Source organism: Canis aureus, chromosome 10 (genome assembly GCF_053574225.1).
Source record: "Canis aureus isolate CA01 chromosome 10, VMU_Caureus_v.1.0, whole genome shotgun sequence".
Taxonomy (NCBI): domain Eukaryota; kingdom Metazoa; phylum Chordata; class Mammalia; order Carnivora; family Canidae; genus Canis; species Canis aureus.
In genome coordinates this window covers 70,655,789-70,682,940 of record NC_135620.1, presented here as the reverse complement: position 1 = coordinate 70,682,940, position 27,152 = coordinate 70,655,789, and the positions used below count along the sequence as shown (strand labels likewise).

Here is a 27,152-nt window from a genome sequence, read left to right as displayed (position 1 = left end):
TTTTGTCATTTAACATACACATTTTTATTCTGTTTGAGACTTACCAGGGTTTTATGGCTGGGTGATAAATACGGGCTTCTACAGATCCCACTCACAGCGCGCATCTCCTCTGTGGCAGGTGAGAAGACAGCGACTGCCTCCAGGAACTACTCTTAACTAAGCACAGCTGCCCGCAGAGAAATGGCTAAAGAAAAAGGTCTAAAATGGCCATTTCCAAGGGTGGGTCTATGTACATGATTTCTCTTCTCTGGCCCAGAGAAAACAAATGAACAGACTGGTCTCTCACGAGCAAGTCACCCGCATGATTACCTGTCAGGTTCACCAGATCTGTTTGTTTTAGAAAGGAGTCAACTGGAGCTCTGACAGGGTAAGTGATGTAGCCACGCTCATGCTTCTAGGAAGCGGAGTATCTGGGATGAGAATCCAGGTCTCCTGCTCGCAAGGCCCCTGTTCTATCCAAAGGCCCATCAGGGCTGGGACACCCCGGTCATGCGAGGCTAGAGGACCCTTTGACATATAGATAAAAACATAACAGACAGGCCAAGGGCTAGCCTGGAGCGGAAAAAGCCAGAACTTTGGCTATGGAAGGGCAATTAAGAATCATCCATCCTGTCCACTCTATACCCATACATATAAAGATGAATTAACTGAGAACTGGCCCAAAGTTGCACAGCTAGAAATGTCAGGCGGGACCAGAGCCCAGGTCTGTGCTAACCTCATCATTCAACGGAGAACACAGCACAATCTGCAAAAGTTACTATGGAGATGACAAAGCACTCAACCCACTAGATTTTTTTTCCCCCTAGCAGGTCCAGGCAGATGCAACGGAACGAGTATGTTAGTCCAGGGAAGAGTTTCAACATATCGAGAAGTTTTGTGGGAGATGAAGCCAAAATTACAGAATGGGGGCTGGGTCCTGGAGATGGGGGAGACTTTATATGCCTGGCCAGGGCTTTAGGATTTGGGCCTTTGGAATAATTGGGCTTCAAATTTTCTCAGGAGCAGAAGACCTGGAAGCCCCCAAGCTCTTCGAGGAACACCACAAGTGACAGATGATACTCCACTCCGGAACAGTAGTAGTGTCAGAACACAGGACCGTGGCTCCAGGCCTGAAGTATAAAAACACAACCACAACCACAAGCATGCATGCCTCTACACAAAATACAGCCTCAAATCCGCCAGAACCGATCTTTTCCAAATAGTCCCACCCATTATCAGCTACGTGCTGCTGGTCCCGTTCTCCTGTCCCCTGGAAGCCTGTGCGCTAACAAACAACACGGGGCCATAGTTTTTCATATAATATAGGGCAGGAGAAACTTAAAAGTGAAGAAGGTTCTGAGAATTTGCTTCTGTCCTCCATATTAGGAATTCTAGAGGCCCAAGGCAAGGTACAAAGAACAGAGTCCTCTCCAAGGCTCAGTTTCCCCATCCAACACGAAGTAGCAGAGGACGGGAGCAGCATCTGAGACCGAGCTTTGGACACGTGGTTGGGTCCTCTTCACATTTCCTGGGCTCCGCACACAATGAAAGGCATGGGAGGGTGGCCTTCCATCCGTGCCCCCAGTTCTAAGCAGCACAGAGAGTAGTTTGGAGCGGTACCAGCCTGGCAACCAGCAGCTTCTGGGGTCAGGGGTCAGCATGGGATGTCCACAGGCATTTCTGTGTGGAGTCCTAGAGTGAGCACGATACCCCGCTGACGTGACTGACGCTCTTCAGAGAACTCCCAGATGCCTCTCTCCTCACCTGGGGCTTGCCTTCAGCCACCTGGAGCTCCCAGTCTTCCTGATGTCTCACCTTCAGGCTTGTAGGACACTGGGTGCCTTCCTCCCTAGGTCACCTGGCCAGGAATGGGCAGCACCCAGTACCCAGGATATGGGCTTCTATGAGCTGACAGGGGCAGGGAATCCTTGCAGAGTCTGTGTGTCGTGTCCCCACTGCCTGGGGGAGCTGCGAGGTCACCAGGAGCCGGATGTAATAGCCACCAAATACCGCCAGGAGCTGCTGGGCCATTTCCTGGAAGGCAGGGGAGAGGAGTGAGGGCCACAGAGAAGCATCTAACGCATGAGGGGAAAGCCAAGTGGTCCTCACACCCCTGGACCAGCAGTGATGCTCACTGGGAAGAACCCTGCCAGGTCCTCCCCTGGGGCTCTTGGGAGACGCCTGGACTGGCCCCCAGCTCTGCCACTCATCCCATGGGGTGCCTGCAGCCTCAGCTTCCCCACCTCCAAGGTGGGAGACCTAACTGCTCGTGGGCAACAAGAATAACCACAAAAAAGCTAAGGGGCCTCAAAGCTAGAGAAGTTACCACTGATCTATACCAACCAATCACACACATACGTGCACTATTTCCAGAGTCAAATGACCACAAGGCTATAAAGTGCATGAGGTCAACATAATACACTCGAATAAAAATCATTAGTAAACAGGGGTGGTCGGGCAGCCTGGGTGGCTCAGCGGTTTAGCACTGCCTTCAGCCCAGGGCATGATCCTAGGGTCCCAGGATCAAGTCCCATGTAGGGCTCCCTGCGTGGAGCCTGCTTCTCCCTCTGCCTGTGTCTCTGCCTCTCTCTCTCTCTCTCTCTGTCTTTCATGAATAAGTAAATAAAGTCTTAAAAAAAAAAATGGGGATGGGCTGAGGGATCATCCCCATGCTGGCACCTGCTGGATTTCTTTAGACAATTACTCCTACCATATTAAGAGTTTGCTTCTTAAGAAGCAGATTTAGCACAAAAAAGACAAATACCGTATATACGAGTCTCCTTATCTGAAGCAGATAGAGAAGTAAATTCACAGAGACTGAAAGTAGAACATGATTTCCAGGGGCTGGGGAAGAGGACAAGAGGAAGTTCCTGCTTCGTGAGTATGGACTTTCAGTTTGGGAAGATGAGAAGGTTCTGGAGATGTCTGCTGCTGATGGTCGCACAACAAGGCGAGTGTACTGAAGGCCCCTGAGTCATACCTTTGGAAATGGTTACAGTGGCAAATTTTCTATTATATGTATTTCAGTGTAGGGAAAAAAATTTTAAACAGTAAAAAGAATTTTTAAAAAAAGAATTTAAAAAATTAGATTTAATGCACACTCTTATCAACACATTTGTCCATTCGTTAGACTGGCAGTTGGGATTCCAGAGATGCTTCAGCCCCGTCCGTGTGGCACTGAACATTTTTCACAATCCCTTGTGTCCAGTGTGAATGTAATAAAATAAGGTGTGGGTCACATCAGGCTGTTCACGTCGGGGGGGGGGGGGGTTACTGATTAAGACCAGGCTTGCAGGGACGCCTGGGTGGCTCAGTGGTTGAGCACCTGCCTTCAGCTCAGGGCATGACCCCAAGGTCCTGGGATCGAGTCCTGCATCAGGGTCCCTGCAGGGAGCCTGCTTCTCCCTCTGCCTGTGTCTCTGCCTCTCTCTGTGTGTCTCTCATGAATAAATAAATTATTAAAAAAAAAAAAAACAGGCTTCCAAATCAAAGGGGCTGACTAGGAATTTCCACCTGGCACCCTATGGCAGACCCTGACAAGTTACTTCACCCTGCCCTTTTCTTCAACAGTAAAACAGAGAAATATCACAGCACCTAATCAACAGAGAGCCTCCCCACCTCGTGCTCAGTGTCACTAATATCATTATTATTATCGTTACTCTAGGAAGCAGAAACCACCTCGCTCTGTAGGACTGGAGCCTCCGCTGAGTCATCCTTCATGCTAGAAACACAGTGAAAACCTCAGGTAGTCTCCTACTCCCTAACTCACATTGGCCTCCCGGCCAATCTACTCTAAAATCAAGAGCGTGGGCAGGCCGGTGGCTCAGTGGTTTGGTGCCTGCCTTCAGCCCGGGGCGTGGTCCTGGAAACCCAGGATCGAGTCCCACATCGGCTCCCTGCATGGAGCCTGCTTCTCGCTCTGCCTGTGTCTCTGCCTCTGTGTGTGTGTGTGTGTGTGTGTGTGTGTCTCTCATGAATAAAGAAAATCTTTAAAAAATAAAAAAATAAAAAATAATAAATAAGTAAGTAAATAAATAAATAAATAAAATCAAGAGCGTAAGAAGCAAAGAACCAAGGCGAGAAAAGTGTACTTAGAACCCGCAGGGCTGCCTTCTGCCCGTGGCTTTGCCACATTCTCCCTTTGCTCTGTGACCTTGGGCAGGTCAGCTGACTTCTTATTTCACCCAACCCAATGAAGAAGGAAAAACCGTCCCTACCCAGGAGGGTATGCCGACGGACTTTATGCATAAGAAATCGGTTACAAGGTAAGAGGGGATTATAACTATTTCTCTCTCACAGGTGCTGGTTTCCTCTTGAAATATGACGGTGTGTGGCCCATGCTGAGACTCTGGCACTGATTGCATTTTCCCCAGCGAAGTCATAAAGGGCAGCAGCTTTAAAAACATGCGCACACACACTTGATATTCATGACCGGATATTATATCACCAACAGTTTGAATGAATTTGAAAAAAATGATTTAAAAAACCCATCAGATTTAACAGGCTATGTCACATACACCCGGGCATGCCACAATAAAGTACACGATCTTATCAATCTTTTCTGCTCTTTAAAAAAAAATTAAAAAGTTAGCGGGGGCGCCCGGGTGGCTCAGTCAGTTAAGCATCTGCCTTTGGCTCGGGTCATGACCCTGGGGTCCTGGGATGGAGCCCTGTGCTGGGCCTCCTGCTCAGCGGGGAGTCTGCCTCTCCGTCTCCCTCGTCTCCTCCCAGCTCCTCGTGCTCTCTCTCTCACTCTTTCTCTCTCTGCCTCTCAAATAAACAAAATCTTTAAAATAAATAAAAATTAAAACGCTCAGTGGGATTCAAGTGAAGAGATTACTATATTTATCATTCTCTCTTTTGATGAGTCCCATTTGCCTGCCGGACCCCCTTCCTCCCTACCAAGGCAAAAGGGAAAGTCTGGGCTGGTTTGGGCCTTTAATCCTCAAATCTGTTGGCTGAAAAGAAAATGCAGGTGCTCCCCTGCATCACAGAACGCCTGAGGTCATGCCTTGGTCTGTGTCTCCCAGTCAGTCTGTCCTAATGGAGGACACAGACTGAAAAAATAAAACACCATGCTATCGGGTATCTGGTCTACCAGCACTTGGTCGGACCCAACAGAGCAGGGGCTCTCTGTGACGGGGCTCTGGGGCTGGCTGGGGACACTGGAATCCAACAGAAATGCACACAAGACTCATCTATCCGACTGCAATTTAAGTAGATGGATGGACAGAGGACAGACTGAGAAAGAGATTTTTAGAATGATGCAAATGTTCACCAACACATTCACGGTTAGGCAGGCTATGACCCATCAACATGCAACTAGATATCCCATGGAAGGACCAAGAAGAATATCCAAGATATTTTTTTAAATGGGGAGGGAAAAAACCCAGGAAGTAGAAAACGATTCCTATAAACTGCTTTTTAAAGTGCTACAAGGGAAAAAATAAATATATAATGAAAACTAGCAGGCTAGAAGCTGTGTAAGGCCTCTACCAATCAGTGAAGTCACGTTCCCTGGGATTTACAACCTGAGGCCCCGTCCGGACTCCACAAACACCCCGGGGAGGGAAGGGGGCCCCCGACCAGCTCAGCTGCCCCTTACCCCCGGCTCAGCCTCGGGGATAAGCTGGCGAAGCTCAGTCTGCATGAATGGCCTCTCCTCGGGCTGAGGGCCACCGGGAAGGAGGGGAGCATCCTCCAACAGGTCCTCGGGCCCCTCGGCTGTCTCGGGGCTCACCCCGGTTTCCATGACAACACACAGCTGGCTCAATCTGCTTCTCAGCAAGGACTGCAAAAGAAAGAGAGAGGGGACGTGGATGGTGTCCCTTCAGGTTGGGGGGGATGTCAGAGGCTGAGCCACTTCCTGGACTGGGACGCTGGCCTCAGGAGAGTCCGGAAGCGAGCCACATTTGAGGGGTCAGGTCATTGCCTACAAGGTCCCCCACAGCCTCTGATAGCTTCTAAAGCACCTTCCTTCCATGCTCTCTTGCCCTTCGGGGCAGCCCAGGTCACGGGTATCTTTTATCTACATGGTGCAGATGAGCCACGTACAGCTCAGAGGCCTTGCTCAAAGCCACACGGGGATGAATGGGCTGGGACGGGGACAAACTGTGATCCTGACTTCAAGACCCGCTCTACAGCACTTGCAGGGCCCAGGGGAAGGCTGATCCCAGGGAAGGAGCCCAGGGTTCCGAGACAGGAGGCTGCGCTGCAAACCCAGCATCACCTGCGGGCCCCGTGGCCACAATTCGGGTGGCACCGGGACTCCTCAGAGGCTCAGTTTCCCTGTGTGGGGGATGGAGTAAGAGCACGCTGATCGTAAGTGGCAGGAAGGCCTTCTGGACAAGAGAAAGTCGTCTAAATACCTGGTACGTTCCTCTGCCAGAATCTTTACTAGTGTTATTACTATTAATCGTCAATATAATGGTCGTGTTATCCATAAATACGTGAGCACTCTCAGAAATGTGGAAAACGCAGTTAGTTGAAAAGGAGCCTAACAAATCTAGTGAAGGAGTAATAATTTCCTAGGCAAAAACCACCGCTGATTCCACATGGATCTTCTTCCTTCCAAGTAACTTTTCCTTAGCTATTTTTCCAACATTGAGAAAATGCAATCTGGGGATGCCTGGGGGGGCTCAGCGGTTGAGCGTCAGCCTTCGGCCCAGGGCGTGACCCCGGGGTCTGCAGATCGAGTCTCCCATCAGGCTCCCTGCATGGAGCCTGCTTCTCCTTCTGCCTGTGTCTCTGCCTCTCTCTGTGTGTCTCTCACAAATAAATAAATAACATCTCAAAAAAAAAAAATAAAACTATGATGTTGCTTATTTTTTCATGTAACTAATGACCTATCTTTAACAATTAAAAGTATAATTGTTGGGCAGCCCGGGTGGCTCAGCAGTTTAGCGCCGCCTTCAGCCCAGGGTGTGATCCTGGAGACCCGGGATCGAGTCCCCCATCGGGCTCCCCGCATGGAGCCTGCTCCTCCCCCTGCCTGTGTCTCTGCCTCTCTCTGTGTCTCTCATGAATAAATAAAATCTTTAAAAAAGAAAATGCAGCCTGTACAATTTGGCCTCTGGTTTATTTTTGTTTGCTTGCTTTTTCACTGACGGCATCTTACCTCTTGGCTAGTCTTCATCTCTTGAATGTGGTCAGACAAAAACTGCACGCAGTCCTCCAGGTCGAAGTAGACAAACCAGAGCTGGGGAGAGAAGCCATGCCAGCTGAGGCCCAAAGCCAGCCCGACCTCGAACCCTCCGTCCCTGACACCATCTTCCGCTCCGGCCTTATCGCCGGAGGTCCGCCCTTCTGAGGACGAGCTAATTTTCGCTGATCTCTGGTGGTGCTGTGGGCAGGGGTGGGGGGACGGGGTAAAAAGTCACCTCGCCGTTACCTCCCCTTCCTCCCCAATCTTGACGGTCCCCAGAAGGTCAGGGCCAATACGGCCAGGCCAAAACGCCCCACGTTCACTCGTTACCTCCGGCCAGGTCCACACACATCACAACTGAAGTTCTGCCGTCGCCTCGCGCCCCCAGCCACAGACCGCATCCTCTGGACCCAGATCTCCATCCTCCCGGCGGCTGACCCAGGAGGCCCAAGGTCGCATCCCTCGTGCCGACTAGTCTCTCTCGGCGTCTCAGCCCCAAGGGAAGCTTTTTATAACGAATTTCTTTTTTGGCTTTTTATTATGAAATTTTCCAAACATCTACTAAGTGGAGCAAATGAGGTCACTGACTTCGAGCTGCCCCTCATCTTGAGGCAACGGTTCTCAGTTCGTGGCTCCTCTTGTTTCACCATCACTCACCCCAGACACCTCCACCCTTCCCCTTCCCCACCCCAGATGTTAAAGAAAATCCAAGATACTGTATCTGCTCACCCTAGGATACTATTTGGAAACTGAAGTTGCTTTTTTAGTTATTTATTTTAAAAGATACTCCCCATTATTTCAAAGGATGTGTCTATTTGTTAGTCACCCGTGCATTCAGCGAACACTTGCAGAGTCACCCCTACATGCCAATCCATAAAAAGGATTTGAGAACAAATGAGGCTAAAAGGATGATGTCACACTTGAACTGCCAGAAATCTTGTGATGTCACGGAGTTCAACACACACACACACACACACACACACACGGTCTCAGGCAAGATCCCCTTGTGCCCTACACCATCTCGGGTGTGCTGGAGCCCGTAACCCAGGGATCCATGTAGGTCTGTGCCCTGGGGCGGCCCCAGGACCTAGAATAGGGGGGGCCTGGCACATACGAGGCTCTCCATAAATATCTGTAGGATGAACTTGTGCACAAGGAGCTTCTTCCCAGGTCCCGCCCACACGCCCACCCCTGGGCTCCAACCAGGCGAGGGGCCCGGTGAGAACGCAGATGTGGCTCTGAGATCCAGCAGTCCCACCAGGCCAGGATAGGAGACCTGAGTCCCAGCTGTGTCCCAGATCCATTGTGTGACCTCACACTTGTCACTGAAGATCTCCCCAGTACGCTTGGAACAAAGAAAACAACGGAGCCAGGTGGACGAGGCCTCAGGATCTGACTGCCTCCCGGGGAACCTGGCCAGGGCTCCTCACTGCCCGTCGAAGGCTCCGGCACAGAGGAGGCCCCTTCTGTTTGCTGAACAAATGCTGACTAAGGAGCGTGGCTTAGACGGTCTCCACACTTCCTTCCAGCCCCGCCCTGGGCAGGTCCTAGGCTGCGGGTCGGCACCCCAAGGAAGCAGCACTGGGGCAGAGAAAGGGAAGGGCTGCCCTCGCCTGCCTCGTTAGCAGACCCCAAGACACCATGCAGACTGGGGGATCCTGGGGCCACCTGTCCCCATCAACCCAGTCCTCACACGGGCCCCCGAGTGGAGGGTGCCCCCAGACACAGTACCTGAATCACGCTCTGGCAGCCTTCCACCGTGTCCGTCACCCCCAGCAGCACCCGGTGTCTCAGGAGGGCTCCGTTGGCAGCCGCCAGCCTAAGGTCCGTGTTGGTGTTGGCCTGCAAGACAAACGCCGGCCCCGTGGCAGACACCCAGGCTGCCAGGGAACTCAGGGGCCCTGACAACATCCACGCACTGTCCCACCGCTGGACGCCACGGGGCGATCCTGGCCTTCGAGACACGTCCATTGCCTCCCCTAGAAAAATGGGACTGCATGGTTTGGAGACAATAAATTCAATAGTGTCAGAAAGCCCTGGGTTGAGGCCCAGCCCTGCTACCTCCCAGCTGCGTGGCCCTGGACAAATTACACTCCTTTCCCGAGTCCTGCTTTCTTCAGCTGCAGCATAAAGATCAAGAGCGTCCCTGCCACCCAGGAGCGTGGTGGGCTTGAACTTGACTCTGTGTGTGAAGCACTTCACCCAGCGCCTGGGACGCAGCCCGGTGTGCTGACAGAGACATCTGCAGGAGGGGCGGGGGGTGGATGGGTTCGAGCACGTAGTGTGTAAATACAGGACCTACTTCCCAAAGCACCGAGCGCAGCGCCAGGCCCGCAGAGGGGGACTCTGGGAATCCATCTGCCTCTTTTCCTACCCAAACCAATCAGACACCATGGATCCGGTTGGCGAAGTAGATGCTAACTATGCAGGCTGGGGTGGGGAGGAGAGAAAAAGGGCGGGAGGAAGGGTGTCAGGACCCAAAGGGCTGGTTTGGGGAAGAGACCCCATCAGGATTTAGAGATGCAATTAGATGACAACCCCCTCAAGGACCATCACGGTCCCCAGGAGGGCAGGACTCCTGCAGGGAGGCTTTAGGACTGTGAGAAGACCCCATGGTTGTCACAGGGATGGGACGGGCACTGGTGGCACTTAGGACGAGGCCCCGGGATGCCTTCTTCTGAAGGCCGCGTCCCATGAGAGACAGTCCCACCCTCGGAAGGGCAGTCTCCCCACCTCTCCAGGCTCCACGCTCCCCACTGGGTGTGAACACAGGTGAAAAGTCTACCTACGGTTCTGAGCAGCCAACCCTGGCTCCGTTTGACATGGAAACCTGAAGTGGTTTATTTGTTTTGTTTTGCTTTGTTTTTAATGGGTGTAAAATATACTGAATTTTCCAAGGATGCCACGACCAAGAGAACAGGGGGTGATTCCATTTTGTTTTGCCCGGAGCCTCGGGAAGGGCTGTGCACCCTTTCTGACACCTGCGCCGCCAGGAGTTCAAACCCTGGCTCTGCCTCCCACCACCTGGGAGCCTTGGGCAAATTACCCCCCACCTCTCCGCCTCCATCCCCTCGCCTCCAGAAGTGGAGCAAAACCCCTCCTCGTAAGGACGAAATGAGTCGACGCCCGTAGAGCACGGAGAAGAAAGAACCTGCAGTGCCCGTCAGCTCATGGCATCAGCTCAGAGATGATACGGAGTTGACAATACCGCTTTCCCCTGCGCCTCGTTGGCCACAGACAGATAGTGTTAGGGGCTTCCCTCAGGCTTCAGCAACGTGCTTTTCCTCTGTCCGCAACACGAGGCCGGGTCTCGCGTGCCTTCTCAAACCTTCCAACCCTGAGAAAGGGGAAAACAAGGCAGTGCCCGCAAAGTGCTCAGGCTCCCAAGGATGCTGTGAGACGGCAGGACAGGAAGAGGGACACTGTGGTCAGGAAGGGGGGCTGCGAGGTCCCGAGGGATGAGGCGCCTGTGTGGCCACAGACTGGCTGCTCAACGTCCTGAGCTTTGGCTGCCCCACCGGCAAACAGCGCCAATAATCCCAACAGGTAACGCTTACTTACTGCGCATCTCCGTTACACCAGGTACTGTTCTAAGCACTCTGCACGGATCACGTCATCCAATTCCCCCAATAATCTTATGAAAGAGCTACACCTTTTTTTTTTTTTTTTAATGTAAGTTCTAGGCCCAATGGGGCTTGAACTCACGACCATGAGATCACAAGTCACGAGCCAGCCGGGCGCCCTGAGGGGTTAACTAGTAGCCCACCGCCGGCGGCAGAGCTAGCCAACCCCAGAGTTCTTCCTCCTTGTCTGGTTGGCGGCCACGGACAGCAGGTGCCAAACACAGAGCACACAGTAGGTGCTCGTGAAATGCTTAGGACCGGGCAGCCCGGGCGGCTCAGTGGTTTAGCGATGCCTTCGGCCCAGGGCGTGATCCTGGGGTCCTGGGATCGAGTCCCACGTCGGGCTCCCTGCATGGAGCCTGCTTCTCCCTCTGCCCCCCTCTGTGTGTGTGTGTGTGTCTCTCACGAATAAATAAATAAAATCTTTAAAAAAAAAACCAAATGCTTAGGACTGAAGGAACCTCAGGGTCCCTGAATGAGCAAACACTGACGACAGCAGGACCACTGCACACCTGGGGCCCCCGGCAGCACCTATGAGTAAAGACACAGGGTCTTATTCACCTGTGCGCCACGAACACCAGCTGAACAGGCAGCGGGAGAAGAGGGCAGATGGCCCCCACGGACATTCTCTCAACTGCATTAACGACATCTGCGTCCTTGAAGCACCTGACAGGGCCCAGGGACGTCCCTTGCTCTTGCTAAGGCCGGACGCTCTGCTTTTTCCCCTCCCCAAGAGAAGTGGCTTCAAGGCTGCAGGAGCAGCCAGTTTATTATTATTATTTTTTTTTATATGCCAAGCACAAGAGCCACGGAAGCTTCAACAGAGCCCAAGGGCAGCATTATTTCGTCAGCCTCGTCGCAAAGCCCAACAAAGATCTTTTCAGGATGATTAAGCCATAAAGTTCCTATTTGTCCCTGTGAGCACAGGAACTAAATAGAATTCATACCCCAAAGCCTGACCACATTTCCCAGCATCCCTCTCCTCCTGAGTCGGGCAAGAACAGACCTCCAAGTCCAACTCTGTGCCGGGGGCTGGGGGAGCCTCGGCAGCGGCTGGGGAGGCAGCGGCGGTGTGGAAGGCAGAGGTATGGCCTCAAGGAGCCTAAGTCCTGCTCCCGGCGACCAGTGATTACACCACTTCCATGGCAAAGGAGAATTAAGGTTGGAGGTAGAACGGACTGCTAATTAGCTGACCCTTAAAAGAAAAGGAGATGGTCCCAGATAACCCCAGCAGCTCAACGTCATCACAAGAGGCCTTAAAAGCCAAGAAGGAGCCAGAAGACTCAAAGATGTGGGAAGAACTAGACCCACCATGTCTGGCTCTGAAGATGGACAACGTGGCATTAGCCCAGGAGTGCAGGTGGCTCCCAGGAGCTGGAAGAGGCAGGACATACGTTCTCCCTGGGAGGTTCCAGAGAGGACGCAGCCCAGGAGTATGGAGCTCTAAGCTAAGCCACCGCCCCGCTGCGTTGGGTTGAGCCACTACGTGTACGGTCTTCCACACGCAGACCACCAGTGCCCTAGGCTGTTGGCCGAGAACACGGCTGGGGATCCAAGCGCTCTGGTCTTGAATTCCAGCTCAGCCATTTCTTAGTGTGAAAGGGCTCAGTAAACCCCAAGTGCCCTCCTCCCCCGCCCCGTCCCAGACTCTCTCCAAGCACAGCTCCCTTCCAGAAAAACAACCCACAGGGATTAGGCAAGAAAAACGGAGAGGAATTAACCACACACGTGATTTCATTTCTTTTAGTCCCTGGGCACATGGGCCTGCATGAATTTTCATGGTTGGAGTAATTCTCGGAGGCAGGGAAAAGAGAAAGATGGGACCTGGGATTCTCCAGCCGGCATGCCCTTCCCGGAGGGAGCACGGCCGGGGTCTCCGGATCATCTCACCTTCCTCTGGTGTCTCTCGAAGATGAGCACGAGGGTCAGGGTCAGGCTCATGGCAGCCAGGGTCACGAGCAGCACACCCACCCAGTGGTTCCCCAAGGCAAACATCTGGCTGGTGGAGTAGATGTTGGCCCACACCACCACATAGAAAACCTGCAAGAGGCCAGAGACAAGCACGATCAGGAATTCCAGAGCTCGAACGAAGCAGCTCCATTCAAGGGAGACACCCTTTGGGTGCATCCGGTGCCCTCCTCAGAAACGCAGCTCACAGGGCCAGGAAGGGACAGACCAGGGTCTGTGAGGAGGAGCCCTTGCTCCTCGTCCCTAAGCAACAGTAGAGGAAACAGGTCAGGATAGCTACTCCAAATCCTTGCTTACCCTGATTTTAAATAAAACAGAAAAGGGCAGGGGGCCTGGGAGTGAGATAAATTTGATTCAGAAACCCACACTGAGGGGCACCTGCGTGGCTCAGCGGTTGAGCGTCTGCGTCTGCCTTCAGCCCAGGGCGTGATCCTGGGGTCCTGGGATCGAGTCCCACATTGGGCTCCCTGCATGGAGACTGCTTCTCCCTCTGCCCGTGTCTCTGCCTCTCTCTATGTGTCTCTCATGAAAAAATAAATAAAATCTTTAAAAAAAAAAAAGAAAGGAAGAAAGAAACCCACACTGATCCTTCAACAGCCATGTGTGGCGTGGGACAAGTTATTAGCAATGTTCTGAGCCTCCATCTCCTCTTCCATAAAATGGGGACACTTACCTGCTTCGCAGGTTGTTATAAGGGTTAATCAGACAACAGGTGTAACAGCCTAGCACGTGTTAGAGGATTAACAATGCCGGTGCCCACCCGTTTTCCGTCCCCAGCAGCAGACGTGGGAGTCAAGAGTACTGTGGGGCCACGTATACGTGCAGAGACGGAACAGATGGGAGTAGCTGAGAGCACAGATGCTGAAACCAGACTGCCTGGACTCAGATATTGGCTCTGCTGCATGTACCTAGGTGCGTACGTGTGTGTGTGTGTGTGTGCGCGCGCACAAGTACACACGTAGAGGTGGATGTGGATGCTCACATGTATGTGCCTTCATGGGTTCACATACACACACGTATGTCTACACACTCTCATGTATATGTGATCAGAGCGGAAATGGACCTATCCGTTGAACAGATCAGGGACCCAAGTCCCAGAGAGAAGACAAGTCTTCCCCCAAGCCAGACACTGAGTCCAAAGTCTCAATGGTGGGTCCGCAGATTCCGAGTCCCAAGCTCTATCCTTAGTAAGTCCTGCCTCTCGCCCTGGACACAGGGATCTGGTGGCGACTCTCTCCCCGCAGTCGCCCGGACACAGGGATCTGGTGGCGACTCTCTCCCCGCAGCCGCCCTACACCAAGTCCAGGTCCACATGGCCTGCTCCACCCCAGGCGGCTGGACCACAGGCCACAAGCCCCTGGGCCACACCAGCGGGCCCCAGAACACAAGGCCAGATGGGCAGCGGCACGCAAGGCCGCAGCAGGGTGGGCGTGCAGCCCCCTACCTCCTTACCACGGCAAAGGCCAGCCGCATAGGCCTGGAGTTGTAGATGATGTATCTTCTCACTTGGGGCTCCAACAGGGCGCTTTCGGCCAAGCTCCTGTACTGGTCGGCAGGGACCTGCTTGGCCATGCGAGGGAGAGACACCAATCAGCCACGGAGAACCACTCCCACCTCCTTCCTGCACGTAATCATGTCATTTCCAGTTCTTGTGACGATCATGTGGATCCAGACTGCCCTGGAAGGCAGGATGAGGAGCTCGGAGCACTCCAAGAGGCGATCACCGGACACAGCCCTAGGCACCCGGAAGGCTGGGCGCCCCTGAGGAGGTGGGACAACTCGAGATCCAGGAGGACAGCCCCGGGGGGAGCCTGCGGCCCAAGGCTCAGGACCTCACAGCGGGTGCATGACAGCCTAACAGTTAAGGTACAGGCCTTGGGGTCAGTAGCCTGGGTCCCAACCCTGGTCCTTCTGTTCATGTCCCATGTGACCTGGGGCAAGGACCCCCACTTCTCTGAGCCTCAGGTTCCCCCTCTGTCAAACGAGGGTAAGAATACCTACCATGTAGGGGAGACTTGTATGTTAAATAACGTGCCACATGTGCGGTCCTAACGTATATACTATAAAGTAAGTGTACGTATAACACATACACACACAGGGGCACCTTGGGGGGACCTCTGTTCCTCTACTCCAGCGGCTACGTGATACTCTGGCAGACGTGTGCATCTCAGCGTATGTGCACGCAGACCCGGTGCACGCTCCGTAGTGAACACCTGATACACGGGAGCTGTTGCCAATACTGCGTTATCAAGAACTGTAAATGCAGCCCAAGGTACTGAAAGCTCCCATATTCCTGCTCCACTCCCCAACCCCCCCCAGAAAAAAAATGGCTTAGCAGATAAAGGCTCTGCAAGAGCAGACTGCTTAAGAAAACAGAATTTGACCATTAAAGACAATATTTAGGAACATGATAGAAGAATATGTGAACTGTTCCCCGGTTAAGAAAACCCCACCCGAAGACGATTTAAGAAGAAGGTTCTGGGCACCGGGGTGGCTCCATCAGTTAAGCGTCTGCCTATGGCTCGGGTTATGGTCTCAGGGTCCTGGGATCGAGCTCTGGGTCAGGCTCCCTGCTCCGGGGGGAGTCTGCTTCTCCCTCTCCCTCCGCCCCTCCCACCGCCATGTGTGCTCTCTCTTGCTCTCTCTGTCTCACTCTGCACTCTCTCTCTCTCGAATAAATAAAATCTTTAAAGAAAAGAAAATAAAAGAGAAAAAAGCAAAGTGTTCCTTTGCACAAAGGCTGACAGGGAACGTGGGACGAGAAGCCAGCCACTGCGCTGGTGTGGGGTTAGAAGCGTCAATTTGAAAAGTTTCCCTTTAAGCGACAAAATGTTCATTTAGACAGTCATTCAATTCAGTTTGAGGGAAGTAAACTCTAAAATCTTCAGGGTAAAATTAGTGGTGTGTCTTTCCCCTCTACAATCAGTCCTCCCCACAGGGAGCCTGGGTGGCTCAGTCGGTTAAGCGTCCTGACCCCTGGTTTCAGCTCAGGTCATGATCTCGGGGCTCCAAGCTCAGCACAGAGTCTGCTTGAGATTCTCTCTCTCTCTCCCTCTCCCTCTCCCTCCGCCCCTCCCGCTCATGCTCTCTCTCTCTCTCTCTCTAATAAATAAATAAATATTTTAAAAAAGTAAATAAATGAGTCCTCCCTAGACAGTGCAGGGGAAAGGCCCGGTGATGCTGAGGGCTTAGGGAAGCGAGAACACCACAGCTGTGGGTACCTCGTCACGACACCAATACCTCACAACTTACAGAACGTGTACTATGTGCCAGAGACAGTACAACGATTGCTCAAGCATTATTTCACGTCCTCTTCACAAGAAAACCCTGGCTAGTAGGTCTCAATATTGCCCTCATTGTATAGAGGATGGGACTGCCACTCAGAGAGGTGAAGTCATCTGCTCAACGTCACACAGGCGGTGAGCCGCAGAGCTGGATCTGCACCCAGACCCCTGGGTCTGAGAAGCCTCTGCCTCAACTCAGCATGCTCCAGGGCACTGCATTATCAGCTAATGAATTCATGCACCTTCCCTCTTTGAATATGCAGTTCCATCTCCTCAAATGCCCTTCCTCCTGTCTACCCAGCAAACTCCTATTTTTCCTTCAAGACCCCAGGTCAAGTATCCGCCCCTCCGTGATGCTTTCCAAACCACTGCTCCCCAAGGGGAGTTCATCACTTTCTCCTGTGAAGGCCTTCAGTGCCCTGTACGTCCTTCCACCTCGACGTTTAGAGTCTGCTGTCCTAAGTTAACCCAGCGTGAGCCCATCTCCCGCCCTGGGCTCTAAGAGCTGTGGAAACACAGGCGCTGGGTCCTGGTCACCTCTACAGTACCCAGCACCCGGCTCGGTGCCTGGCAAATGACGGGCACCCCAAAACACGTATCTGTTAAGTGAAATAACTGGGAGGAAAGGACACTTCTAATACATCTTCCGTGCGTGCCCTACCACACGGAGCACAGAGTCAGTGTTGAACGAATATTTTGTGAAAAACCGGAAGAACGGATAGATGGATGGGCAGACAGGTGGGCGGATGGAAGGAAGGAAAGATGGCAGGGTCTCAATAAAATCAGCACTCACCTGAATGCCCCAGGTCTGCAGTTGCTCTTCTGCGGCGCCCAGATCAAAGGAGATGGGGGCACAGGTATTGTCGATCCGGAGAACGGTGAGGACCTGGCCATTGCGGAGCTCTGAAAGCAGACCAGAAGCTTCACCTGGCTGGGCGAGAACTACTGTGGACGAACCCAGAGCCTGATGACATCACCTCCTCTGGGCTCTGAGGTCCTTCTCACGGCAAGGAGGGGGCATAGTGGCAGTCCCGGAGTCCCTACGTGAGAAGGACTGAACTTCACAAGAAACCCCCAAGGAGGGATCCCTGGGTGGCGCAGCGGTTTGGCGCCTGCCTTTGGCCCAGGGCGCGATCCTGGAGACCCGGGATTGAATCCCACGTCGGGCTCCCAGTGCATGGAGCCTGCTTCTCCCTCTGCCTATGTCTCTGCCTCTCTCTCTCTCTCTCTCTCTCTGACTATCATAAATAAAAAAAAAAAGAAAAGAAAAGAAACCCCCAAGGAGGCAGAATGGGGACCAGAGCGTGGAGGCTACCTGGACACGGTGCAAGACCATATAAGGAAGAACAATCCAAGAATGAGAGCTGTCCACACAATGAACTGCAGGTAGAGAGGTCCCCATCACAAAAGATACTTAAACGGAGCCTGAACAACTAACGACATGGGGAAGGTGACGCACCAGACATTTGTAGGATCACCGCAAAGGAAGCTCACCCCAATACTACACTCCCAGTGGGCTCAGCGTGACTGCGGTGGGCAGAACAATGAGCCCCCAAAGATGTCCCCGCCGTGCTCCCCAGAGCCTGTGAATCTGTTACCTTATGCTGCAAAGGAGACTTAAGGTTACAGATGGAGTTAAAGTCGCTAATCAGCTGGCCTGAAATCGGGAGAGTCTCCTGGACTGTCTGGGTGGGCCCGATGTAATCACCAGGGTCCCTAAAAATGGAAGAAGGCGGCCGAAGCATCGGGAGTGATGTGATGGGGGTGGGGAGCACAGAGACGGAGCACCGCTGCCTTTGGAGATGGAGGGAGCTTTGTGGCCCGAGGAGCGTGTGTGGCCTCTAGAAGTTGGAAAAGGAAGCGGATTTTCCCCCCCAAGGTGCTTATGCCGGGGCTGTAGCTCAGTGAAGCCAGCGTCAGACCCCCCCCCCCCACCTCCTGAGCTGTGTAAGAGGATGGATTTGTGTTTCTCCAGCCGCGGTGTGGGTGACAACTTACCACGGCGACCACAGGAAATTAATACACTGCCTTACTGGTCACCCCGTCCCCAGGGTATCTGCAACTCACTCAACATTTCAAAAGCACCAAGTGAATTAAGTCTAACCTCAAAAAACACACCACATCAACCCAGCTGGGGCACAACAGCACCCAAACCCTCTGCGCCACCCCCACGGTCGGGTCAACAGCCAGGGGCCTGGGGGTGGGCAGGGGAGGGGAGCAGCGGGTGCTCGGGCCACGCAAGGCTGGGGACTGGATATGCTGGCGCCCCTTCTGTGGGCAGGGCCAGAAGATGGAGCAGCAGGGAAGGCAGCAAACCGTAAACACGTTATGTGCTGGCCGGAAGCGGTCACCTCAGGGGCCAGCTCTGGGCAGTGCCTGAGTCCTTAACCCAAAATGACTCAGTCCTACCTCCTTGGGAATTCCCGGCCCACCCATCCTGCCCCTCACGCAGCCCGTCGCCGGGCCCTGCTAACTGGGCCAACAAGACATCTCTGGATCCCACACACCTCTTGGCCTGTGCACCCCAAGCCCAGGCCAGGGGACTTCCCCTCGCCCTCGCGTCCTTGGGGCAGCCTCCTCACTGGTTTCTCCACACCTACTGCTCCTGCCTACAATGCACCCTCCACACAATAGCCAGCACGCCTACCGGATGAGACCCAAGATCCTCTAGGGTAAAACTTTCAATAGCTTTTCGGTGCTCTCCTGACCAAAACCAACCCCCTCACTGCACTCTCCCAGCCCTCAGAAGCACCAGCCTCCTGCTAAACTCACCTCAGGCCACACAGCTGTCTCGCCACACCAGCCACCTTTGTTCTTAGAACACGCAGCATTCTCTCCCACCCCAGGGCCTTTGCACATGCTGCTCCCATTCCCTAGAGCACGTCCCCCAGGGTTCACACACTTAAATCCGACTCCTCATGAGTAGCCCGACTCATTAACCACCTTCTCAGGGAGTCTTCCCTGACACTATACCCTTAACAGATCAAACCCCCAATAAGCCTAACTCAGAACTGCTCTTCTCATCCAAGATAAGTACATATATTTGCAATTATTTTGCTTACGCGTGTATTTAACTAGTTGATCAGAGTCTACCTCGCCCATTAGACTAGGTGCTCCCCCAGTGGTTCCGCTCACCACTGAATCCCCTGAGCAGGGTTCAGTACCGGGCACTAAACCCTGCTCAGGGGACACTAAATAAAGGTTTGATGTATAGATGAACCAACAGGATAGAACTCTGGTCCCCAATCCCAACAGGGTTCTTTTTTTGTGCCCTGGGGTATCACCTATGAGCTCAAAGGTGACACAGTATTTGATCCCCCTGCTAAAAAGAATTTTATTTGCTTTCCTCGTTTTTTGTTTGTTTGTTTGTTTGTTTTAAGTCTTTGCAAGAGGTGAGGGGTGTGGAGGCAAGGTGGCGGGGCAGGGAAAGCACAAGCTAGATTGGGTTTGGACTCAAAGCACAGCCCAGCCTCTCGCTCGCAGAGTAGCCCTCCAGAAGTGACCCAAATCCCTGGCCTGCTTCCTCCCTCGGAGGGGGAATCGTATCCACCGCAGAGGATTTTACTGAGAGGTAAGAGGATGAACATAAATGCCTGGCACAACATAACAGGCCACGACGGTTGCCAGCGTAAAAGCAAGCTTGTCAGGACTCAAAAGTTGCCAACAGAGCAACCCACGCGCACCATTTACTTGTGTTCTTACCCTCCCACACCTGCGCCAGAAAGGATTTAAGGTGACTTCATAAAAAGAAAACAGGCAAAGATAAAATTACAAAATTATACTTGAAAACAAGCAAATGAGAGAAATTGGACAAAAAGAAAGCAAAGGCAGAAATAAGATAGAATCGGATAAAAACAAGAAGAGCTCCCAGGCAAGGAGCCCTTGCTGGGCACCAGGCACAGGGCTGGGGCTTCTCGGTCCTAATCTCCTTTGATCCTCCGAGAGCCCCTCAGACAGGGACACCACCGTCGTGGAAAAGGGAACAGGGCCTCTGCACCGCGGACAGACCTGCCCAAAGTTACCAGGGGAAATGAAAGTAAGAAAGAGAAGAAGCAGGTCCAAGGCTGTGCCCAAAACGCAGGCGGGCACACCAGCCGGGGCCACAGGCTAGCCCTGCATTTGGTGGCACAGAGGAGAAAACCCACGGGGACCGGGGGCCGGGCCTGTGGGACACCAGCTGCTCCCCCGGCCTGGCTCTCTGCACACCCGGGAGACTGCGGGCCCCGGCCACACAAAGATTTTCCAAGGTGTCTTTGTTTGCCTTTCAAACCAAGTTCCTGGATTCTTGGCAATCATCTCTCTCATCTGTTCCTTAAATTGGGAACAGCAAGTCCCCACTTAGAAACACTTTTTTTTTTTTACACCTAGATAAGAAAAAGAACTTGGAAAGCTACCAAAGAAGTGGGCAGGCACACACATGTGTGAGCGTGTGCATGCATGTGTGTGTGCGTGCGCGCGCGTGTGTGTATAGCAAGGAGAAGTTTCCTACAAAGGAGCAAGAACTGGCTTGCCAAAAACCAGTGGGGCAAAGTCTTCAAAGTTCTAAAGGAAAATTATTTCATCCCGTCTTCTTCTATTGGGGAATGTGTGCGCGTGTCCACGTGTGCGCACGTGTGTGCCTGTGTGTGGGTGTGTAAACTGCCTCCCCATTAACAGTCACAGAAAAAGAAACCTTGGGATCCCTGGGTGGCGCAGCGGTTTGGCGCCTGCCTTTGGCCCAGGGCGCGATCCTGGAGACCCAGGATCAAATCCCACATCGAGCTCCCGGTGCATGGAGCCTGCTTCTCCCTCTGCCTGTGTCTCTGCCTCTCTCTCTCTCTCTCTGTGACTATCATAAATAAAAAAATAAAAAAAAAAGAAAGAAAGAAAAAGAAACCTTTGTTCTTCGGTGGTCGGGTTTCAAATGGTCTAGGTAGGCAGCCGCAATTCAAGATGCCCACCCCCAGCCACCCATTCTCTCCGTTCGCTTACTGAGCGTCTGCTGGGGGCCGGGCGTGCAGAGGTGTGCGGGGACAGCAGGACAGCACCACGCCCCTGCCCTCGGGGAGCTTACATTCTAGTGGGGAAGCTGTCACTCAACTCATCGCACAGGCCGTTATTCCAGTGCAGGCTGAGGGAAGTGCGGTGGAGAGAAGCAGGAACCCATCAGGGAGGCCTGAATTAGGATTCCCCATAGAAGGGGAATTTGAGCCGAGCTCTGAAGCACGACTAGAAATTAATCAGAGGAAAGGAGGAAAGGAAAGAGCCCAGCAGGCAGGAGAAACAGCAGATGCAAAGGCCCTGAGGCAGCACCGCGTGCCGGGGGGCAGAGGACACGGGCAGCGGGGGCCAGTTGGCAGGCCTCGCGGGCTACTGCCTGACAGATCTTCACCCTAAGCCCCGTGGGAAACACAGAGGCAGAAAGTGACAGAGTCTGTTCTGCATTTTTAAAAGCTCTAAATGCCATATAAGTGGAAGGGGCAAGAAGAAGAGAGCAGCTAGGAAGATAGGGCAGGGAGTCCAAGCGCAAGGGGACAGAGAGAATGGGTACAAATGACAGACTGGCCTGTAAGGGTCTCCCCAAGTCCCCCCTTCTGGGCCCTCCCTCCCATGTGTTAGTGAGTCCAGCTCGCATCCTGGGGCGGGGGGGAGGTGGGGGTCACGGCCTTACCTTGGCCCCAGCCCGGAGGACTCCCTCCAGGCAAGGCACTCCAGCCAGGGGAGGCGGTGGGCAACGGGCTGGCGGCGGCGCCGGGGCCCGGCCGTGGTTCGCAGGCCATCGCCGGGCGTCTACTTCCCCTTCCTGGCGCCCTGGTTCATCCTGGAGCAGCCGGCTGGGCTTCACTTGCCTTCAGAGAACAGCGCGAGAAGCGACCTCAGGCCCGGGCAGGCCGGCTCCTTGGCCCTCTCCAAGGCCAAAGTCACCCCAGGGCCACGGAGCGCCACCGAGAGCCTCTCCCCGGACTCTGCTCTCTGCAGTCAGGCTGAGGGACACTCTCGGGAGTGAAGAGCAAGAAATAAGACCCTGCTCCGGGGGAGACCTTGTCCCTGGGCTGGGGTCTCCTCTGCTCGGACACGCGGGCACTCACCGGGAGCCCATGAGCTGCCCAGGCATCTGGGGCTTCCGTTCCCCTCCTGAGAGCAGCCCCGGCAGCCAGGCACAGCACCAGTACCCTCATCACGGGGAGGCTTGTTTATGCAAAGCTCCCCAGAAGACGTGACAAAGTACAAGTGAAAAGAATCAGGATGATGGGAAATACAGATCTCACACACACGCACACACACACACACACACAAATTCGTAATAATAATGATAATGATAACAACCACGAAAAACAAAAATACCCAGATTTTCAGGCAATCAGAGTCCCTGGCAGAGGCAGTGGAAGTCTCTGCTGAAGAGCATGGGCTCCGGGTTCGGGACTAATCAGGCTCCACAACACTTCTGCAATCTACTAGTTACGTAAGCTTGGGCAAGTGGGTTAGCCTCACAGACACCTGCCTCTCTCTCCTCAACGGTATCTTCCCCACAGGGCTGCTACACAGACTCAGCGGGACGATAAATACAAAAGGATAGGTGAGGGCATCTAGGACCAAGGGGGCATCCCAGGAATACCAGCGTTGACCGTTGCTGCTTGGAAGTTTGGCACCGTTGCATTGCCTGAGCCAAGAAAAATTGGTTTTGAGCTTCCAGGCGGCCAAAGCAAAACTAGAAATGCTGTCGGAGGAACAGTTCCTGTTACCTACAAGGAGACAGGACACAGGAGGGTGAGGAAAGCAATGCATCTTCCTGGCACCTAGCTCCAAAAGATCTCGGAAATGCTTGCAAAGCCTGGGGAGCTGCTCAGAGACAGCACAGTGACCATGAACATGACCTTAGGACACCTGTGTCAGGAAAGCAGAAATGTCCTTCGTGGAGATTTTCTCGATGCCAACACGGAGTCTCCGGTGCCACATACTCTGGCTGGAGCCTGCACGCTTACTCATTCTGTTATGTGTCCACTCGGGGCCCTAAGAATCACCCATCACCGAGGAAAACCATGCCTAAGTCCCTGGGATGACACGCCGGCCTTGCCAACCATCTCGGTGAAAAGCCCACTAGAACTGCGTTTTGCGGCCATGGTACCTGACGCTGGTGAAAACAAGTGTCCAGTCAGCACTCATCTGCCTGATTCCAAGCTGCTCCGGTCCCCTGAAGAGGGGAGCCTGACTCCCAGACCCTCCCCACCCTCCATTTCACTCAGTTTTTTAAAAAGGACCAGCTCTACAAGTGCATAATGAAAACATGGGGGCCCTTGTTCAAAAATGACTCAAGGATTTCAAGCAGAGCGTTAAACCAGGTGTGGGGGGCATGGCTTTCTAAGTGGGGAGCCTATGTGACCCTGCCGACTGCAGGCACCTGAAGCCAGCTGTGACATTAACCTCCAGAAGATCACTTGGGAGCCCCCTCCACCAACCAGGAATATACAAAAATGAGCCTTTCACTAACAGGTATCACACACCTGCCCTGTACCTGGCTCTGAGGCCAGAAAGCAACAAAATGTCAGGAAAAAGCAAGGACTTGAACCTGGATCTGAATCCCAGCTCAGCCACTCATGCGCTCTGGGGCAAGGTACTCAACCCCCTGAGCCTTGCTGTCCTCATCTGTAAAATGGCTTCAGGGAATCCTACCTGGCATAGCTGCACAGGGATAACGGAAGGAGACACAGGCATGACCTGTAAGCCAGTGGGTTGGCTGGAAGCTGTAGGGCCAAGAGGGGAACTCAGGCCACCTGGCTCCAGAGTCCAAGCCCATAATCCCTAGGTTCTGAGCCCCAGGACCCATGTCTGGCTGTCTCTGAGCCTGTTATTTAACACATCTTTCAAAAAAAAAAAAAAAACACAACACACAGATGAGAGAGGCTACATCTCCCAGGTGTGACAGGCAGCAAAGTCCTGCTGGCCTCAGAGAGGCCATCTCCCCCTCCCCTGCCCCAAGCCCTGCCCACAGCAGGCATCCCTAAATACTGCAGAGCATTACCAGTCAATGGCACCACCCCTTACTTCCTTCCTCTTATCTTGCACCCCCACCCCAAGAGTTAGCATAAAAGCAACAACAGCAGCCCAAGGAAGGCTGCCCTGCCCTGGGCGATCTCTGAAGCCCTTCCCTGCCTCCTCTCGTCACCTCCTGGGCCCACGAGGCAAAGATAATCCTCAGGCCCATTTCCAAGGCAAGAAAGCATCTCTGTTTTCCCAGACACCCCAGGGATGTCGTAGCTAGCAGCCTACAGCCCAGAGAAGCTGTACCGGAGTCTCAGAAAGGCCTGGGGGACCCAGGAACGCATCCACCCTCCTCCAGGCAGGAGGGACCACCCACAAGCCAGAGCTGCCCAGGTATCCTTCCCCCGTGGAAACTTTCCATTAGTTGCAAAATTTCACAAGTAGGCACTGTCTTGGAGAAGAAGTCCCAGCACCGCAGTCGGCCCAGTTAGCCTCCTGCAAAGTCTCCATCAGAATTCACCCGCTCGTCTGAAATAACAAGTAGTGGTTAAGAAGCACCTGTACAGTCCTGCTGTTTTCCGCCTGTGTCACCTGGAGCAAGTCACTCAACTCTCTCTCTCCCTCGAGTTTCTTTACATTAAATGCGGATAATATGGTAACCGAGGCTAAAAAAAAAAGTCCAGGCACATCAATCACTCAGAGAGCACCTGGCAAATAGGAATCACCCAAGGAATACAGCTGTCACTAGTTTTCCTCCACAAACGTTCCCGAGGAACCTTCAAGTGTCAGGCCCTGTGCTTTCTCAGCTCCGACACCAAAAATAAAATCTCAAGCCCTTGGTCAGCCCTACATGCTGGGGATCCCATCTAGTTTCCCACCAGAGATGAACTCAGAGAAAGAGGACTGAGAGAGATGACCACACAAGGCGGTCGGAGGGGATGGGAGGGGATGGGAGGAAGGCTTTGCAAAGGTGTAGACCAGCGGGCGAGAGAAGGATCTCGAGCAGAACAGCAGAGGCCGGGATGGGTCCACGGAGCACCCTCTGCACTCACCCTGCAGCCCCTGGACCAACCCGCAGGCTGCAGAGCGTGGAAGCCGTGGGTGTTGGCAAGGCCGGCCCAGGGCAGGGTGGACCCGTCACCCTCCAGTGTGTTCTGGCCCACGGCTCCGCTCAGCCCTGCAGCAGCCCCAGGAGGACTCGGGGGCGGGGCCAGACCCCAGGGGGGAGGCAGAGCCAGCAAGTGAGCACAGCCTGAGGCTCAGTGGCTCCTGCCCTTCCTTTGCTGATCCTGCATTTCAACCAGACCTTCCAGTCATACTTCTTTTTTTAATGAGCTGGTGAGCCCCTGCCAGGAAGGGTGGTATCCCTGAGTCCCGCTCGGCAGAGGTCTCCGTTTCTGGGGACAGAATGCTGGGTCTCCCCGGGGAACCTTGGGATGGACTCGTGAGGCAGAGAGGGAGAGAGTAGAGGGGGAGAGAGGGAGAGGGAGAGAGAGGGAGAGAGAGGGAGAGGGAGGGAGGGGGAGGGAGAGAGGGAGAGGGAGAGGGAGACTTACTTTTCGCAAATCGGGTTTTGTTTTTGTTAGACTGGAAAGCCCCAGCAAAAGGCCGCAAGGGGGCCCGTCACGGAGGCTGTCGGGTGGAAGAGCCTTAAAACACGATGGGCCCTAGCGCTCCATTCTGCAGATGAGGAAAGTAAGCCCTAGAAGTGAAAGTGAACCATCCAAGGTCAGAGGGCCTGCCGGGGCGGAGGCCGAGCGGGGCCGGGAGGGAGGTCGCGGCGCGCCGGGCCCCGGCCTAGGCCCGCCGTCGCGCCGTCTCCGCCCTCGAGGCCGGCCCGGGTCCGCCGCGGGTCTCCCTCCGCCGGGATCCCCGCCCCGCCCCGCCCCGCCCCGCCCCGCCCCGCCCCGCCAGCCGCTCCCACGCCCCGCACGCGCGGGAACGCGGCCCCGGGCGCTCGCAGGGACCGCCAAGCCGCCGACCCCCGCCCCGGAGCGCCCCGACCCCGCCGCCCGCGCCCCGAGCCCGCACCCGCACCCGCCCGGGAGCCCCCGCGCCCCCGCGCACCCCCGCGCACCCCCGCCCCCGCGCACACTCACCGCCGCCGCCCCCGGGGACGCGGGAGGTCGGGGCCGCCGCAGCCCTCCGCGCCGCAGCCTCCGGCGCCCGCCCCGCCCCGCCCCGCCCCGCCCCCGCCCCCGGCCGGGCCGCCCCGCGCCGTCAGCCGCCGGGAGGGAGGGGCCGCCGCCGCCGCCGCCGCCGCCGCGGGGCTCCGGGCCCGAGGGGAGGCTGCGCCCTTGCATCAGCCCAGCCGGGCTCCCTCCGGCCGCCGAGCACGTGCCCGCCCGCGACCCGGCCCTGGCGCACCCCCGCCCGCGCGGGCAGCCCCGGCACGTCCCGTCTGGCGCCGGCTGCGGAGAGCTCCCCGGGAGGCGGCCGCGGAGGGGGCCCTGCACACCCCGGCCGCCCCCGCCCCCCCCCCCCCCGCGCCACGGGGCCCCGGGCCTGCCGCGCACAGCGCCCGCTCCCCCAGGCCGCCCAGCGCACCTCCCCCGGCCCGGGCTCCAGGCCCCGCGACCACGGCCACGACCACGGCCACGGCCACGGCGCTGGGGGGGGGGGGGTGCGCCCCCGGCCTTCCTAGAGGGCACGTGCCGAGTCACGGTGCAGCATTTTCACCTCCGACGGACGTTGCCCGCTGGCCGGGCCTCCGAGGCCACGGGGCCCCCTTGCTGAGCGCCCGGGGCGCCGGTGATGGAGCAGCAGCAGCAGCAGACGCCGTCCAGGCGCGGGGTCCGGGCCGTGGGCAGCTCCAGGGGGGTTCGTTCACCTCCCCCGCACCCGAGGACGCCGGGTGCCTCGGGAGCGCCAGGCAAGACCCCTATTTTAGTCTTGTTTCCTAAAACACAATTTGGGGGCGTGGGAGCGAGAGCCCCGTGGGATACTGGAGCTACACCACGTGCTGATGGGCCACTGAGGGGATCCTCTGACAGGCGTGTGGCCTGGTCAGCTCCTGTCCCACCCGCCTCTCCAGCGCGGCTCACCGCCTCCGTGAAGCCCGCCCGTTCCACCCGGCCACCTGGACCCCACGCTCTCCCTGCTTGTCACTGCGGCATGAACTGACCCTGACATGTGAGTCTCCTTGGCTAGGGAGGCCCAGAAGACGTGGGCCTTTGGGGCCGGCTGTCCGGGCTC

General features: G+C 55.0%; 1 protein-coding gene across 4 annotated transcripts; it reads right to left on the bottom strand.

Moving 5' to 3' along the window:
- Positions 1-26,135, bottom strand: TMEM268 (transmembrane protein 268). Of its 4 annotated transcripts, none has more exons than XM_077913060.1 (11): positions 26,057-26,135; positions 25,514-25,659; positions 25,010-25,303; positions 21,649-21,826; positions 16,792-16,901; positions 14,167-14,274; positions 12,637-12,786; positions 8,855-8,965; positions 7,097-7,177; positions 5,585-5,770; positions 1-2,013 (listed from the first exon to the last, which is right to left on the bottom strand). In XM_077913060.1, exons 4-11 carry the CDS (start codon positions 21,755-21,757, stop codon positions 1,834-1,836), a joined length of 1,035 nt encoding a protein of 344 aa, XP_077769186.1. In that variant the 5' UTR covers positions 21,758-21,826; positions 25,010-25,303; positions 25,514-25,659; positions 26,057-26,135; the 3' UTR covers positions 1-1,833. The 4 variants fall into 4 exon arrangements, with proteins under 4 accessions (XP_077769186.1, XP_077769187.1, XP_077769185.1 ...); XM_077913061.1 differs by lacking the exon at positions 25,010-25,303 and adding an exon at positions 24,516-24,622; XM_077913059.1 differs by lacking the exon at positions 25,010-25,303.
- Between the last annotated feature and the right edge of the window lie 1,017 nt (positions 26,136-27,152).

Excerpts from the sequence above, each read along its gene's own strand:
- TMEM268 (XM_077913060.1), bottom strand. The coding sequence starts at position 21,757 with ATGGCCTGCGAACCACGGCCGGGCCCCGGCGCCGCCGCCAGCCCGTTG. Across the intron at positions 14,275-16,791 it reads TGCAGACCTGGGGCATTCAG|GTCCCTGCCGACCAGTACAG; the intron begins GTGAGTGCTGAT and ends ATGGCCAAGCAG. Across the intron at positions 5,771-7,096 it reads AGATGAAGACTAGCCAAGAG|TCCTTGCTGAGAAGCAGATT; the intron begins GTAAGATGCCGT and ends TTTCTTTTGCAG.